Source organism: Micropterus salmoides, unplaced genomic scaffold, assembly GCF_014851395.1.
Source record: "Micropterus salmoides isolate LMB-PRFRI ecotype aquatic unplaced genomic scaffold, ASM1485139v1 Ms_hic_scaffold_8, whole genome shotgun sequence".
Lineage (NCBI taxonomy): Eukaryota > Metazoa > Chordata > Actinopteri > Centrarchiformes > Centrarchidae > Micropterus > Micropterus salmoides.
Window position 1 is genome coordinate 15,652,822 of NW_024044570.1, and position 17,860 is coordinate 15,670,681.

Sequence of the window (17,860 nt, forward strand, 5' to 3'; positions counted from 1 at the left end):
TATAAATATATATATATATATATATGTTTCTTGGAAGTCTATTAAAGATTTGGAAACAGTTACAATACCTTGTATTTACCAATAATTTCATGCATTTCAGCATTGTTTGTACAATGCTGACAACACAGACCCTTTTTCTTATTCATTTCCCCATGTTTCCCTCTTTTGGCACACTCTTCTGTCTGATTGAACGCCGGATATTATTTAGATATACTTCAATGATGCAACCGACTGACAAGTTAAGAAGATGAAAGAAAACGCAGGTCTTTGTTTTGGTATAAAAAAATGATTCCTTCTTGTGAAATCCTTCAGATAAACTGCTTCTCCTCTACAGAAACAGCTCACATTTGAAGGACACAGAACAAACTGTCCATTGTTGGTCCACACTTTATTCCCCTTTCGGTGCAAGCTTCATTATTGCTGCCTCGTAAACTGTCTGTTATTCAATAACCAACAGTCAGGGGGACAGCGATGGCAGAGGGGAGTCAAGACTCTTCACCAAAATGAGAACAATTCAAAGAGAAGAGACCCAGTACTGGACTAATACGACTGTAATGTTCCTCTTCATTTCTCTGCCTCAAGGGTTTCTTCTTAAAATTGTGCTGCATTGTTTCTACTTGTTCTAGGTGTCCAAATGGGTTCACTTATTCATTGTTCAACATTCACTGTAAAGGGAGTTCTTTGTAGAAATCTAAACTTGAGAACAAGAGTTTAAAGCCATGCTAGCACCTCCATGAGGCTCTATTTAGGCACGATGGTGCTTTGAGCTAAATGCTAACACCACCATGTTATCATGTTCAACAATGACAATGTTAACATGCTGATGTTCAGCAGATGTAATGTTTGTCTTATTCACTATGGTAGTTTAGTGTGTTAGCATGTCAACATTTACTAATTAGCATAAAACAGTTGATGGGAATATCGTTATGTTTGCAGGTATTTGGTCATTAACCAAAGTATATGACACATTAACATTAAGACCTGATGAAGGTGCTGTATGGAAAGTCAGCACCCAGGCAGGTAATGTGCAAAGCATCATGCTAGTTACTGCTTCATTAATTACCATCATCTGTTCACTATGTTTTATGGAGCATTGTGGGATTAATTGAGTCCCAATACAATGAGGTTAATAATTTTCAGAAGAGAATTCAAACATCTCAATATACATATCTCTTACTCACAGCTTCAAAGCAGATGGATTTTGTGTACTGACGTGAATCTTATTAAACAGCAACTTTGTCTGGCAGTCAGGCTTGAACACAAGGTACAACAAACATACAATAAACTGTGTGAAAATAAATGCTGAAACCAACCACACAAGCTCACTAATAACAATATATATATATATATATATATATGTATATGTATATATGTATATATGTATATGTATATGTATATATGTATATGTATATGTATATGTATATATGTATATATATATATATATATATATATTATATATATATATATATATGTATATATATATATGTATATATATATATATATATATATATATATATGTATATATATATATATATATATGTATATATATATATATATATGTATATATATATATATATATGTATATATATATATATATATATATATATGACAGCGTAGTATAAAACCTGGAATAGTTCCAGCTGTCTTCTCCCAACCTGATCATCAATGGTTAAAACACCACCATTGTTCACATCAAATTAATAAAATAAACAATGTACAGTATGGCATGAAATTTTATTTATCATGATTTAAAATACATAAAATTTCACAGGTTTTAATTCAAATTTACATTGCATACAAAATGAGATTGCTGGATGAAGAATTTTCAAGTTAATACACAAAGTTGATAGATAGCTGCCTTATTTCCATTTTGCTACATGAGCTAGTTTCCTCTGGGTTTCCTCTCTTTACAAAGGGAATTACCTCGATTCATTTGGACAGGCTGGGACCAAACATAGAAAATGTCCCTCGGGAGTACTCTACAGAGAAAAAAAAAGCAAGACACAGTGTTGCATTAGTGAGTGTTTCGAGGCAGAACTTTATTATAAAATAAGCCATTTGTTGTTGATGCTTTTCTCCCACCTACCTGTAGGTTGCTGTGGCATACACCATTATGAGTCGCTGTCAGGTGATTGTGCACACACTTCCCAAAGCGGTGTAGACAGGAAGAATTAGAGGGGGTGCAGGTCTGAGGGCATGGCGGGGGTTTCAGCAGCAGACAGCTTGAACAGGAGGTGTGTTGGCAGGAGCCCTGGCACGATGTCTTCTCCAGAGACACAAACCTACAGAGCAGGAAATTCAGATTTCTGTTAAAAATGCAGCGTGAGAAGATAGTGAGGGGAAAACTTCTTGTTTTCTGTCAGTCACCTGGCAGAGCAGATTTCAGAGGGGTTGGCCTGGCAGTATTCCTTGGTGCACTCTGGGTGACAGCTCTCTGGATCCGAGGATTCAATCACTGCACAACACAGGTTTTAAACAAACACTGAGAAACAGAAGTGTGACTCTTCACAAGGCATTATCAAATTTAATATTTACATATTTCTCTAAGCAGCAACAAACCAATGAAAATCTCTACTACCTCTGATACCGTATCAATAACAGTGACAACTCTTTTCACCGTGAAGAGATAACAGGTGTAATTATGGCTTAACTGTTAGAAGAAACCTTTGAATCAAAGGAAGCCTTGACCACTCTATCAGTGTCCATAGCCCATAAACAAGATTTACCACATTGGCACAATTCCCACTAAAATGACTTACTCAGTGGTGAAATGTAGTTAAGTACATTTACTCAAGTGCTGTCATTAATTGATCTTTTTTAGGTTTATGCTACTTTAAACTTTTACTTCCCTACATTTCAGGGGCAAACATATGATTAGTTTTCAAAATATGATGCATTGCTATAGTATAGACAACCCAACAGTATATAAAATAGCTATAACATTAAGATGCAGGTTATATTTCAATTAACCTGTACTAACAATACAATAAAAACATTTATTTGAGCAATTCTGCATGGTGGGTACATATTTTTGATACTTTACAGACATTTTCAATCATAAAACCTTTGTGATGCAAAATTCAGACATTGCTGCATTTTTATTTTTTAGATTGGTGGTCACTGTATGGATAAATTTGGCTCACCATGGCCTATTAATGATAAAAATCCATTCAGGGCATGTCAACTGCTTGATACTAATTGAGGCTGTAAATGATGATCTCACCTGCTTCACAGATCCCTTTGTGCCCTGCATCTGGTTTGTCAGCTGCCAAACCCTGGTACACACACACCAGGCCCTCATCACACTTGCCCAGGTAGTCCCATGTTCCTCCACATGTCTCCCCCTCTGCTCTGGCACAGACGGGGCAGCAGCCACAGACACCTGTCGTGACACCACCTTTACACTGGAGCTTCAGCGCCTGTCGGGAGGAGCAGTGTATCCGCTCGCAGGGCGGGCAGTGAAGAGTCTGAAGCTGCTGAGCGGCTCCAGAGGGCGCTTCCTCTGACCCCAACACCCCCAGCAAAGCACTCAAACAGAAGAGCATCCACATCCTTGACTGACCAAACGGCATCCTGAGGTGAGAACACCTGTCAGCACCTTTTATATATGTTGGCCCCTGAGACAACACACTAGCAAGGCTTCATAGTTTATGAGCCACAACCTCCACCCCCCAAACAGCAGCCAATAGAATAGGGCAGGGGGAGTTCACTGGGTGGATTTAGTGTAAATACACAGTTAATTATCCCATGTCTTATCTTTACACTATCAACAGTGTGATTTTGTTTTGAAATAATTCTTCCTTCTGAACACTGTTAGATAAGTCAGATGAAGACTGGCCCCCTTTGTATTTGGAGTCACATGGCCTCTGGAAGGGGTAATTCAGTACACACCTACAATCAGGTAATGACCTATTTCTTGAAAGAACAAAAGGATTAAAGACATCAACAGGTTATCTGATCAGGACATCTCGTAAGTTCCGTATCTCTGAATAAAAACTCTGGCAGGTTGTGTACATAACAATAAATGATGGCCACTGTCACTGGATATCTATCAAGTTACACTGGAGGTTTCAATGTAAATGTCTTTTTTATCAGCCTTTTTATAGGGCAGCAAGCAAGCTGAAGAGTACAGTCAGTTTACTCATAAGTCAGGTATTTCAAGAACAAGGAGTTCTAAGGGGATCAAATAATGCTACTTTATCCAACATAAAAATCTAAACTTTTTGTTGATTTATACAGAAACTAAAACTAAATATTAAAACGATCTGCTTTAAGAATGAGGCAAAGCAATTATGAGCATTTCAGTGTTTTAAAGCAAAGCCATAATAAGCCAATAGCCATAATAGTATTACAAATTAACAACACAAGACAAGAAACACTCATGATCATTAGATGTGGAACCCCTCATTACCAAAAACCTCATTGAGACCTTCTAGGAAGCTTTCAGGGAGATCCCGACACATGCAAACTGTTGCATCTTCAACCTTTCCTCACGTTACTTTTTAAAGGTTTGATGGTGGAAGAAAAGAGACCATTATCGTAAATCTTTGTTCATATTAAAATTAAGCATCCTATTTTAACCAGCAGTGGATATCATTTACCTTATTATACTACATGTCTGCTTTTAAAACATTCTTTCAGAGGTAATTAAAGAAACCACATTCAAGGTGATGAAACACACGGGAGCCTCAAAGCAGGAAAGGACTTCTGTTCTCACATCGACTGAAAACTCTCAACCTTAATAATTGTGAACTGTTAAAATGTTTTTTTACATGCTGTAATAAATCTTGTAAACTGGAATCATTTACAAACTACCAGTAGCCAAAATTACCAGATATTTAAATCACCAAAAACCTTTTAAAAAAAAAAAATCTAAATGTTCATAAATGTACCCAAAGGTTATGTATTTTAAATATCAGTAGAAAGCTCCAAGTCATATAAAAATGTATTTATTTTTAAGGAAACCATTAAGTAACACTGAATACAACAGGAGTGATCATTCAATAGGTCAATAAAACTTGTGACTCCTACATCATAAAGATCCCACATACAAGACGTCCTGGAAAACAAGATTTCAAAGCAAACATGTTGGCAATTTGCTGGTGCTACAATTTCATCCCCCACATAACAAACTGAGGTGACACACACCTGTGTAGAAAAGTGACAACATTTTACATCAAGTTACAAAGGGCTGGACGTCAAAGTGCAAGATGCCTGAAACCCTCCCCGCCCCCCTCTCACGCCACCCCCCATTAAAGAGGACGATTGAGGTGTCGAAATCAGAAATGTACTCTCAAATACAAATCTCCAAAATTATAATTCAGCCATTATGGCTTTGTATTCAGTTGAGACTATATTCTAGTTTACATTACATAACTTTAAAACATTGTTTCAGAAACATTTTCCTCCCAAAGATACATTTTTATAACCGCACCTTATTACAGACTGCATGTAATGGAGTAAAGCATCACAGGAAACTGCAGGCATACAACAGAAAAGCAGCCATCTATCAACAACTTCAAACAAAACACACAAACATCTTGTTGGTTTATAAAAGCAACCGAATCAAAGAATACATACTAAAATCTGAAGTGAAAATAAATCGACTTAAAAACCTTGAAGAAAAAAAAAATATGTACATATATTTACAAGTAAACAGATTGAATATTATACAGGTTTGACTGGCCACCAAGGTCCATAAAATCCAACACTACATGACATTCAGTTTTGTCGATCCAAAACTGTTTTTAAAAGACAAAATACCTTACAGGAGGCCGTCTTCAAAGCCGCACTAAAAAGGAGCGAGCAAAAAGTGAAAAGTCTGCCAAAGCGAGCAGGTCTGTTTGTTCAGAGTCTGGTTGTATAAAAACATCCAGGATTATTGGACTCAAATATAGCTTTAAATTTTTTGCATTATTTCAATAATAATAATAATAATAATAATAATAATAATAATAACAATGGCATGGAGAATTCCATTGAATATTTCCTTCTGGAAGTCAGTTTTTTCCCCTCTCTCTCCAATGTTGATACCATCTTGAACTGAAAGACAAGCACAAGGTCCTCAGTCTGGAGGAAGGAGGTCGTGCAAACGAAACTGTTGACGGATGTGCGGTCTGACATCTTCATTCTTTGATAAAAGAGGGGACAGATGGAATTTTTAATTTTATTTAATTACAAGAAACAAAATCCTTTTCAATTCAATGTTGATGATTAAAGCCTATAGTTTCACACCAGCGTGGGCAAAGCTGGCGGTAACAAGACTGAAAAGGTGAATAATTTACTGCATGGGTTGTCCCAACAGGGAAATACTACCTACTGATTATAATGTTCAGTTTTTTCAGTCAAGCTGTTTTAGAGAAATGCTGATTCAAGTGTATGATCATTTTGGAGGCTGTTTTACAGTGTTGTTTAACTGTAGTGCATTATACTGACGGGTGTTTTATCCACCATGTTTATATCAACGAAGGTAGCCTAAACATCTCTCATTATAAACACAAACCAATTCAACAGCAACACAAATGATCACAAATTGAATTAAAACCTCTCTAAAATAAAAACCAAACACTATAACCTTTATTGCAGGACTGTTGTATTTTTAGATACATGTACCAGAGTGTCTTTACCTACAGCTCCTGACAGAAATCTTAGGAAAATACTTGATCCATCATGTGTTAGGATCTCATTTCTTTCTTAATTTAAGTGAGTGAATTATTCCAATTGCGTGTGCATAAAGAGAAACGTGAAATTGCATTAAGCCAAATAAATTTTATGAAGGTGTGTTATATTTTAAATCAGCTGTACTACATAAGATAGTTAAAGTATGTGGTTGAAAAATTCCATCAACAAATACTGAAACAAAAAAATATAATAATATTTCTATAATATCCTCATAACGACTTAACATATTTTATAGGATTCAGTACTTTACAATGAGAATAAATTACATGTCATATTTAAAAAATGTTCTCCTGATCTGTCATCAGTACTAAAAGTATATCTCGTGACTTTATCCACATTAATCTTTCAATTTATCATTGAGTAACATAGGGCTCTGTCGTAGCTGCACAACACTGAAGATATTTTTCTCTTCTATCAGAATAGAATAAGAATTTTACAGGGATTGTGCGTCACTGCATCTCCACAGGGAAGAGTAGGTGGAATATTCATAACACACCAGCAGCAGTGTTAGGCTGTTACCAGCAGGCTAACTAGACAGAGGCCAAAATGTCAGAATACGTACCAGCTCCACAAGCTTCTCAAGGAAAGGAACAAGCTTTAGAAGCTCATTGTCATTTCTATCCACAAACCAGCTCTCAATAGGGATCCCATTGGAAAGCTGAAAAAGACATCAAATCTATGCTCTCATTTCATAGTGACACAGTGAAACACTGGTAAAAAAAAATAAAAATAGCAAGTGGTTTAACTTTCTGATGTGAAATGGTTTCACCTGATAAGCAAAGGCTTGGGGTGAGTTGTCGATTATTATCGTCTTGGAAAGGTCCCGTCCGAGAATGTTTAGGTCTTTAATATAATTTCCTTGAACACACACACAGTGCTCACGAAAGAGCCTATGCCTATGAAACACAGAATGAGAGAATATTCCTCGGTTAAAATATGCAATAATACCCCTTTTCAACAAAAAAACGCAAGGAATTAATGAAAAAATTACCTGGTGTGCTGTATTTAAAAAAGGGGATAATGTGTGTGGTGATAATCCTCATTCATTTGAAACAGTGACACAAGCAATAACCTGCTTTGTGAATGTCTAATTTTTATTAGCACAAAAGGTTCTTCCCCTTATTTGTTCATTTGACAGAAGGAAGAGGAAGTTACTGCTGCGTCCAACCAGACTATTTTACATCCTGTATTTATGGCTGAAGACAATTAAAAAGTCAGAGGTGTGGAGGACTGGATCACAAAGCATGGGCATGTATGGAGGATTAACTAAATCATCAATGTTGATTGCTTGTTTAACTATTTCTAGCTTTCTATGTCAAGCAAACTTGATTAACTTGAAAACAGCACTATGGAAACAAACTCTGCATCTAGTATAAAACAGTGTTATTTAAAAGTACTTTTTTGGTTTCAAGCAGCAAAGATCGTGTAAAAACATTCACAATTTATCTTCAAGACTGTCTAAAAGGCTGTAAAAGAAAGTTTGTCTTCAATTACTTCCTAAAGCAGAGTGTAGAATACAACTGGTCAACATTTCTGGTGGAATCATGGATGACAGACAGTGTCCTCCAGCTGCACATCCTGTTCACTATATATTGATCCTTAAAATTCATCCACTTCACTACACCTAACTCAAAGCACACATATTTTATTCACAGAAAATCAAAGTACTTTATTCCAAAAGCTGCTTCAAAGTTGTGTGGGTTCCTACAGCTTAAAGCAAGCTATGGATTCAGACTTAATGAAATTTAAGACCAATTTCACAATAACCCAAATTGAACGAAAGAAAACAAAAACATGAACCAACATCAAATCAGGGGAACATTGTGTGGAACAGATCTCCTACTCTCTCATTTGACTTGTATGACTGGTGTTTTGTACCTCTGCTTTCTATGTAGATATACGTTTTGCCTTGTATGCACTGCCTTGTACTGGTTTCAACCGTGCTGCAAAATCTTGGTTACATTTCCTTGAATTTGCACTTAAGCCATGTCATTCAGGGTACAGTGACAGCTAACTAGCAGCCAGTGGATCCTCTGGTCTGAGCATCCCGGCCAGAAACAAGATATTAGTATTGTTCAGTATTTCCATTAATTAACGAGACCATGGAGGCCCGGCACAGTCTAATTTGTTCCGCCATAGTTTCAAAATGAACCAAAACTATTTTTACACATCTCACATTAACATTACAGACCTCTAACGCTGTGTTTTGTGGGAACTGCTCCGTGCTGCTGTAAGCTCACACACTCACACTCTGGCATCCGACTCGAGACAAAGTTTTTTTGGAGGTAACTACGGTAATGTTACCGGTCTGAACCACTTTAAGCGTCACTTGTTCGTGAGAACGTGATTAAGCTAGCCGCACCTAAATTTGGAGTGCACACGTATTTGAGGCCCACCCACCATAGTCTCACACAATCCTGTGGTAAACACTGTTGTTGTTCATTATGTGACGTTTGTTTATTTTAAATAGATGTTACCAGTTATGTTGATACATCAGGAAATCAGTTCATAAAATCCTACTTCCCATGTCTTACCAAGACTTGATTGATTTAAGAAATTTGAATAACATTTAAGGCTTTAGTTTAAGATTAATAAATTCAATTTCCTTTAAGACTTTAAGAATCTGCGGGAACCTTGTGTCCACTGACCTGACCAACTGTTTTTTCGGATCCAGGATGTTGAGCAACTTGTCAGCGTAGACTTTCTTTGAAGCCGTGAAGAGAATAATCTGAAATTTTAATGGACAGCAATAAATGAGTAATGTCTCAACTTAGAGTGGGTCAAATTAAACAGATACTGTCTGGACTCACTGGAAATGAAAGGGCATCTCACCTCATACATTTGAGACATGCGCTCAAGAAACTCGCGGAAAAAGGGCCTCAGCCGAACATACACCTTCAGATTAAAAGTGAACAAACAGAAGAAGTTCAATCACTGTGGCAAGAAAATGGAGACCTTTCAATTAGAGAATGACATTTAACAGTTAGTACCTGGTATATTACATCTTGAAAGAGCACTGGGAATGTCAGGGCTGCGTCTTCTAGCTCATTTAAACTACAGTGGACCAGAGTTTCGTCCTGAAAATCAGTATTAAAATTCCATTAAAGTCAATTTACTTTTAATATGAGAAAAAGCACAAGAAACCTTTCACTGCTTACCAGATCCAAGACAAGAGAAAACTCTGGTGTGCTGCGTGTTTTCAAAGGTAACGCTGGTTTGCGTGTTAATTGCTCTTCTGTCAGCGGAGGCACGTGCTTGATGAAGAAGTACCTTAAAAGCACAAAAAACAAACAAACAAAAAAAAAACATAAAAAGACTCCCATTTTAACTAAATAATCCAAGGAGTGTCCCAACAAAAAGCGAAACTTTTGGAACCGACTTTTAAATATAGTGTTGTTTTTTTCCCCACAACTTAATAAAGCAGAAAATGTCTACTCCACTTTCATGGGTCTGAAAAGATCCACTGCAGTAAAATATCTTCACGCTGCAAGTTCTGGCTGTTTAAACATGAGAGCTCCAAAGAAGTAAACACCATGGTGTGGGTCATACACAGGTGGACAGACCTGTTTTTGCTGCCATCTAGTGGTTGAAAGCATCACTTCCATCAAACTCTGTCCACACACCAACATGCAAAGTGGAATCAGACAGCATTTTTCATAAATAAATAGTTATTGCTATTTGCTTAGAAATAAGCACAAATTTATATCTACTTACGGATCAAAAACTTCCCAGTCCTCATCATATGAGGTTTCTGCAGGAGGTGGAGGTAATGTGTGTTGGTAACCACCGTCTGGCATACAACCAGGAACTGATGAAGACAGAGAGATGGGCAAGGAGTTAAAATATTACGACCTAGAGTAAGAGAGAGCCGAAGTCATGATGTCCGCTAGCTTTGTAACTCTCATTCAACACCTCTGTCGCTGGCCCTTCCCGGAAAGAAAACTAAGTCTGTTCCTGAGGTTTCCTTTCTATATTTTAAGACAAATTAGCACTCTCTGCAGCACTTGCTATTAGAGGTTGAAACCTTCGTGATGTTAACAAAGTTTTTACTGTCTGTCTTAAACAGTTAAACTGTTAACATAGTTGTAACCTCTGCTTTATAATTTAACAATAGGTTGCCGAAACGAAACTAGAACTCCCAGGTTCTGTTTCAGAAGTAAGAAAACCTCATTCAAATCCCACTGACATTTGTAAAACGTAGAAAACTGAACTACTTAGCCTTCGAACAAAGCTTGTCTCAATTGTAAATTGTCCAGTTCACTCCATATGTTTAGATAAGGGCGGTCACTTTTAAAATAATCATCTAATATCGTTGTTTATTCCACATTTCAGTTGTTATAATACCTAGACCATTGTGTGTAAATATATGCTAAAAGATTGTATGCTAGAACCTTCGTGATGTTAACTTAGGTTTCCAAAGAGCCAAAAAAACAGATTTATTTGATTTTAACATCCTACTATGGTGAACTCCACCTGGTGATAAGAGCAGCAGTTTAAATAATGAGACCTATCTGCAGCTAGTATTTCAGGTCTGAAAAAAATAAAGAAGAAAAAGGCTAAAACCGTACTGACACAGAAATGATCTGTCACCTAAGATATCCTCGATTATGTTTATGTAAAGAAAGGGTCCCAAATTAAAAAATGTCCGAGGCCTAACGTGAGAGTGGTCACACCTGTTAATGGTGGCATGTCAGTTTCTGTGACAATTTCCCCTTCTTCTATGGATGTATCAGAGTTAATCTGGACTCTCTGTGGTAATATCGGGGCAGCGTGACACGGAGTGATGCCCTCTGTGGATGTGAGTGTGCTGCTTGGCATTTCTTCTGCCTGCTCAATGTCCAGCTGTTTCATGATTTCCTCCGCCTCCATCGCTTGGCCAGGAGAGTCTGAACCAGGAGTGGCTGAATACAAGTGACAAGAGCGGTTAGTGTAGTTTTACTCACATATTATAGAAGTTTCTCTCATAAACCACTTAACTGACAGTTGAGCGCCCTTTCACACCTACCTCATTTGGTCCAGACTTTCGGACAGTTTGATCCAAACCAAAATTAAAGAGGTGGTAACAGCTCAAATTGAACGATGGTTTGGTTCGTTTCTAGTGTGAAAATATTTTTTGGGATAGATCGGACTTTCGGACCAAATAGAGAAAGATCTGCCAAGCTATTGTCAGAAGCAGAAAAAGGAAAAACGCAACAAAACAAAATGAGCCATGGTAGCACATGGTGAGAGGAGACCAAATTATTCATTATAATTACAGTGGCAATTTCATTTTTATCCTTCATTCAAACTACAATAGAAGGCTACCTGCTGAACTGACAACACACAAACACACGCCCATCTAGAAATCAATCAAGTGCAAGTATAGGGTGACGCAGCTCACACAGATGATGATGACTGGATGTAGGTATGTCATGTATAGTTCTTTAGCGTGCTTGCATAATTGCAATGTGAAACCGAAACTAACAGCATCAAATGTATGAAAAACGGGCTTTTGGACTTTGAGGTGTGAAAAGGCCCTAAAATCTATCTAGAATTTTTATAATCAGTCTTAATATTTGATATTTTTACACATACACATCTATGGATTCTTTTGTTTTACCAGTTTTAGTTGCTGGTGAGAAAAAGTTGAAGACTGGAGAGAAGATGGTTCCAAGCAGGGTGGTCCGTGGTGGGCTGCTTGCTTCCTCAACAGGGATCTCTAGTTTACCGTTTGGTTTCATGGGTTTACTGTTGCAAGTCATTGTGTCTAAAAAAACATACAACAACTCTTAAATAACAACCCAAAAAACAACATATTTATTGGTTACTATTTAACATGGAAGAGGCATCTGTTAGTCAAGTATACAACACTTGTTACTGGGTCTGTACTACCTTTATTTGGACTTTTCCGGCAAACTCTGGAGACTGATTTGTTGGAAAGGCCTCTAGTCTGTGGTGTTGACGTTATTAAATCAGAATTACATTCAATGCGACTCCTCTTGGCGGGAATTTCCTGCTCCACCTAAGAAAAATAATAACAAGAATACAGAACCAGTCAAGGTTTCGAATCGTTCACACAAGTTCAGCTTTTCAGTCGCTTTTTAGTCTTTCAATTTGAAAATCTCCAAATTTACTATAATGAAAAATGCAATTAGTAGCATTGCAAAATAAGTTTTGGCAGCATATTTCCATTACAGCAATTAAATCATGGTACAATCAACAATAGTTGATGTTTATATTCAAACACTTGTTTCAAAGAATTCCAAAATATACAAACTGAGCATATATATTGGTAGGCAAAGAAGTGATTGAGATGATTATGACTTATGGTCATTAAGCTGACATTGTATTAGCTTTTTAGAGAAATTATCTGATCTACTCTTTTCTGTTAATAATATAAATGTGTACAGTATGTGGTTCTACAGTTGGCAGTCAGCAGAGTATTTTTAACAGCTGTCAGAATGAAAATAGAGGAAGTTTACAGAACCGTCTAAAAACAACCAGTAGGAAACAATGTTGGCTGTGTTGAGACTTTCTGTTGAGCATCTAAAAACACTCCTAGATGTTATGTGTAAGTCACCGTTTCGAACCAAATGCAGTTTAGGCACTACTTTCTGTATATAGTAAGAGTGTGTGTTCCTACAGTGTGTTATGTTACAGAAGCAAAAACTAAATTGCAAAAAAGCAGTTATGATTCCTGACGTAAGCCCACCTTGACAGCATTTCCACGGATGAATTTCTTTATAGTGGAGAAAAGGCCTGTTTCATTCTTCTGCATTTTGCCTCGACCTCTCGCGGGGGATGGCTCCACTTCACAGTGTTTCCGTTTGGCCTGGGACGGGTGGGTTTGACGGCCTAAGTTTGGCTGCTGAGGAGCTTTACGCACTCTCAGCCTCATCATGCTCCAACGTCACATAGAAAAATCTGACAAGGGGGAGAAAAAAAGTTTTTAAAAAAAACACTGCTTTAATAATTAACATACATGTTTTCAATGAATTAAAAAGAACCAAAGTTGTAATTGTTTCAGCTTATTCAACCACAAGCAGCTTTAGAGAACTTTGTCTGAATTAAAGTCTAAAACTAGAACATTTTGATTAAAATATGCTATTATATGATCATACAATGAGAAAACAAGATGGTGTATCTGACCAGATATTTCAAGCCAATAAATATTGGTCAGCACTCAGAACCAAAAAGGTACTGAAGCTTTGATACCCTGCACTTTAAATTTCTGATGCAGTGACTTCTTGACAGTATAATGTAACTTGTATACACTAAATTTCAAAAGACATTATGTGATTTTTTTACCAATCATTATGGCAGCTAAATTAAAGATAAGCTAATAAAACATCCTTAAATTATGGACAGACTTTGAATCCAGAACTGTCAAATTCAATAGTAAAATAAGAAAATGGCAAGTCAATAAATACCATGTTCTCTCCACATTTTATTATGTACAGACAAGTAAAAGAAGCTCAGAACTGCAAGCTATGATGAGTAGTCATTTCCCTGATTTGACACCAACAAGGCCAAAGTTACAAGTTTCATCTTTTTTGCAATTTTTATATTTTAACATTTTTGTTTAAGACTTACTTGTGACCCCTCTTACTTGAAAGTACTCCTACACATTCAAAAAGCAGAAGCACAGACAGTACTTAGGTTACAAGGCAACTCCAGATATTGGATTTTTAAAGACAGATACTGACACTGATGGGTGTTTATAAAATATTTTAAAAGTTTATTTTGGGCAATAACATTTTTAAACATAAACAAATAAGTTACTAAGGATCCCTTAAAGGTGGTTACAAATAATCCTGACCAAGATATGCACTGAGGATATTTATGGTTTTAAAAATAAATATGATCCCTCATAGACAAATATAGGTGAGAGATACTGTTAGTACTGTTGACATTTCTGTGCTGGGATTTCTTGCTTACTCACCAGACAACACAGTGAAAAAAGCATGTAACGTATTAAGTATTGCGACATACAATATACAACATCATATATGTTATAATCTATTGATGTTGGCACCTTTTCAGTTTTTGCTGACAAAAAAATAATAAAATATGCTGACAACTACTTTACGGTCCAAGAATGATTATTTACCCAGTATAACGTTACATGGCCACAAGATATTATCCTGTATTGCCCTCAAACGCTTAATTTATGGATTTTCTCTCTTATCCGGTGTAATACTCCTTTAACTATCATGTTAGTTAACATTTTCACCGTTGGTTGTCACAGTAAACAAGATTATAATCAGACCCCTGGCTTGTACTATGAAGCAATCCAGGTAACTTCAGGAGTAACTCTGACGTCGGGTGTAACTTCCCGATTAATCCGCACTATGAAAGGTGGATAGGTGTTAACAAAGGTCTGTTGCCATGGCAATTTAGACTGCATCTCTAAACTGCTCCGAGCAGGTTATCTTCATGGTTAACTCGAGGTTTCCCTATGTATGCGGACTACACACCACATCTGTACTCAGTGTTAATGATGAGAAGTAGGCAATTAATACATACCACTTAATAAAATATTTTTAGATTTCATCCGTTTCATCCTGACTTGTTCCACTGCGGTTGCTGTTGATGTTATTTTTAACACAACAGCATTATGTTCATACAGCAAGCCCTGCAAACTCTGTGAATTTAGGGAGAAGATAATTAAATAATGGGCCAGTTTCTGAGATGTAGCCAATCTGCAGGCTATAACTCAATTATTAACCGTTTTCACATATTTAGATTGACTATTTTACGTGTCAAAAAATACGGAGCCAGTGTGGGGGTTAACAGCAGAGAAAAGATCAAGATGAAAGTGGAAAATTTACAAGAACAAAAATTCCCTGAAATTAAAGTAAAAAAAAAATCCAAATCACTCTGGTGTTTCCTTCAGAATAGACTACACCCAATTCAGGGCAAAGTTTCTAAGGTGGGTGCTAGGTGGGGAAAACTCACCTATTTCCTCTCTGCTAAATCCAATTGTGAAGTCTCATAATTTTCCACTGCACTCATAATACATGGCGGAGGTGTGTGTGTGTGTGTGTGTGTGTGATGTTGCAGCCTTGCAAAGTGAAGCATGTGGTTGCTTGAGGAAAAAAAACACTATTTTTCAGAGAATTTCTCTCATAAATATTTGAACATAATGTCAGAGAATATATTTTAACTTGATTTGTGATTATTAGTTTCTCCTAAATCTACCACATTAATCATGGAAATTCTTTCCCCCTCTCTCCAATTATTTTATTACAATGGACATAATGTGCAGTTGTACATTTACATTTTAATTATATTAGGATATAAGTATAATGATATATAAAAGAAGAGTCCATAAATACATAATAGAGAATTAGCCTACAATAAGAGCAAATTTACTCAACGCATGCCAACAAGCCTCCCTCACTTTGTCGGCCGCCACGGTGTTAAATTTGGCCGTTATTGTGTCTTTAAACTCCTCATCTCCTGACACTATCAGCGCATTCTTCTGGGGAAAATACAGAGCATGCGTCGTTGCGAAACTCTATCTGCACGGCCGAACATGCCCCCTTCATGTGACTTTATGCAACTCCAATTAAGTTAACACCGACTCAACTAACCAAAATCTTTTTCAACGTCGTAGAACCGTTTACTACCAGTGTAGGCAGTCAGAGTTCGTCAACCCTGAGTTTGCTTGATAACCCTGAGTTAACTCTGAGTAGGTTGGACTCCCTTCGTAGCACAGGCCACTGGTCACTAGAGTGGGCGGTTGACGTGATAAACATTGACTGTTGCTGGAAATTCGAAATCCGAGGCCTTATTATGTTCAAATTGAACTGGTGTTCAGTGCAAATGCTTTATGTATGTATATTTGCTCAGCTATGCAGCGGTTTTATTAGCTAATTATTGCTATATCTGATCAGGTAGCATAACAGCATCGCTAACTACCGTTATGTAAGATCTCCTAGTCTAACGTTAACGTTATTTATTAAAACTCCAGAACGTCAGCTAACGTTAGCCAGCTGCTGATAAGTAGCATTAAAAGCCCAATGTACAACCACCACTGGTTTGACGCCTGTGTCCCACATGTGGTACGACAAAACTATGACTTTGTGTGGCCACAACTGGCACTTGACCGCTTATTATAACTGCTATCAACTGTAATTTATCCTAATATAATTTAAACCAGATGATGTCGGTGGGCTCCATGGCTAATAATGATAAGTGGCTACAGTTAGCTTTGAGGCTAGCAAAAAAACCGCCAATGGCAGCAAAAGCAAGGCCGTGTCATTATTTACTTCAGTTCCCACAGCACGTCTCGTGTGTATTCCCGTAAACATATCTGTGTTTAACATGCAAACTGTCCATTAATTCCTCGGCGGAACAAAGCTACATCACAGCTAGCTACGCTGTGGCTAACGCGTCATTTTGTTCGCTTCCATGACTGTTTTCAGCCATTAGACTACGCCCCCTTCACTGGCTAACGTTAGCCGCTAGCTAGCAGCAGTCAGGCTATCAGGGGGGGACAAACCTTTTTGTTTACATTTTGACGTCGTTACTTACTGGTAATCTACGGAGCTCTTCAAATGTTCCCGCAGCGTAGTCAGCTCTCGGCCGCGACCGTTGCGGCCACCGGTAGAGGCCGGGCCGTGGTTGTTGCTGCCAGCTGTCGGTCGCTTGGTAGCTTGTCACTTATCAACCATGTCTGCGGGCGCCATTTCCCGCCTCATCACAAACATAACGTTGATGGTGCGCAGGAGAATGCGACACACGCAAGAGAACCAACGTGGCGGGGAGCGGAATCAACAGGAAAATGGCTATAGTGTGTGCGCAGCTGGGCTGATGCTCACTAACACACTTTATCCCTGCTGGTATTGTTGTGTGACTACAGGATGTGCAAATCGTAGACTGTGTGCATAATGTGTTATGTCCTTTTACAGTTTTAAGAATCGTACTGGTGTTTAGCATCTTTTTGCCTAAAGTTTTTATAATTTTAAAAACGTTTTTCAACATTACAGTGTGGAGTGCAGCTTGCAGAGAAGATCACAGTGAACTTTCTGTTCCAGCTTAGTTTTCAGTCAAATTCAGCTCAAATACTTTCAAGCCCTTGTGGAAAGATCTAGATTAGATATTAGATACTGGTAAGCAGCACTGTGAACATCAACTATGTTTTTGAAAAATAAACAGGAAATACCAACAGGCAAAAATAGACAATGTGACAGGT

General features: G+C 37.4%; 2 protein-coding genes across 3 annotated transcripts; both read right to left on the reverse strand.

The window, feature by feature from the left end:
• Window positions 1-1,715: 1,715 nt before the first annotated feature.
• Window positions 1,716-3,636, reverse strand: si:ch73-330k17.3 (IGFBP domain-containing protein). The gene is made up of 4 exons (XM_038706364.1): window positions 3,224-3,636; window positions 2,368-2,455; window positions 2,087-2,282; window positions 1,716-1,979 (listed from the first exon to the last, which is right to left on the reverse strand). Exons 1-4 carry the CDS (start codon window positions 3,570-3,572, stop codon window positions 1,920-1,922), a joined length of 693 nt encoding a protein of 230 aa, XP_038562292.1. The 5' UTR covers window positions 3,573-3,636; the 3' UTR covers window positions 1,716-1,919.
• A 1,297-nt stretch (window positions 3,637-4,933) lies between these two features.
• ctdspl2a (CTD (carboxy-terminal domain, RNA polymerase II, polypeptide A) small phosphatase like 2a) lies at window positions 4,934-17,474 on the reverse strand. 2 transcript variants are annotated; one of them, XM_038707111.1, is made up of 14 exons: window positions 17,200-17,474; window positions 14,254-14,281; window positions 13,373-13,584; window positions 12,553-12,682; window positions 12,281-12,427; window positions 11,355-11,582; window positions 10,396-10,489; window positions 9,840-9,951; window positions 9,672-9,758; window positions 9,514-9,576; window positions 9,330-9,409; window positions 7,451-7,577; window positions 7,244-7,339; window positions 4,934-6,130 (listed from the first exon to the last, which is right to left on the reverse strand). In XM_038707111.1, the coding sequence occupies exons 3-14, from the start codon at window positions 13,559-13,561 to the stop codon at window positions 6,065-6,067; spliced, it is 1,419 nt and encodes a 472-aa protein (XP_038563039.1). In that variant the 5' UTR covers window positions 13,562-13,584; window positions 14,254-14,281; window positions 17,200-17,474; the 3' UTR covers window positions 4,934-6,064. The 2 variants fall into 2 exon arrangements, with proteins under 2 accessions (XP_038563039.1, XP_038563038.1); XM_038707110.1 differs by lacking the exon at window positions 14,254-14,281.
• Between the last annotated feature and the right edge of the window lie 386 nt (window positions 17,475-17,860).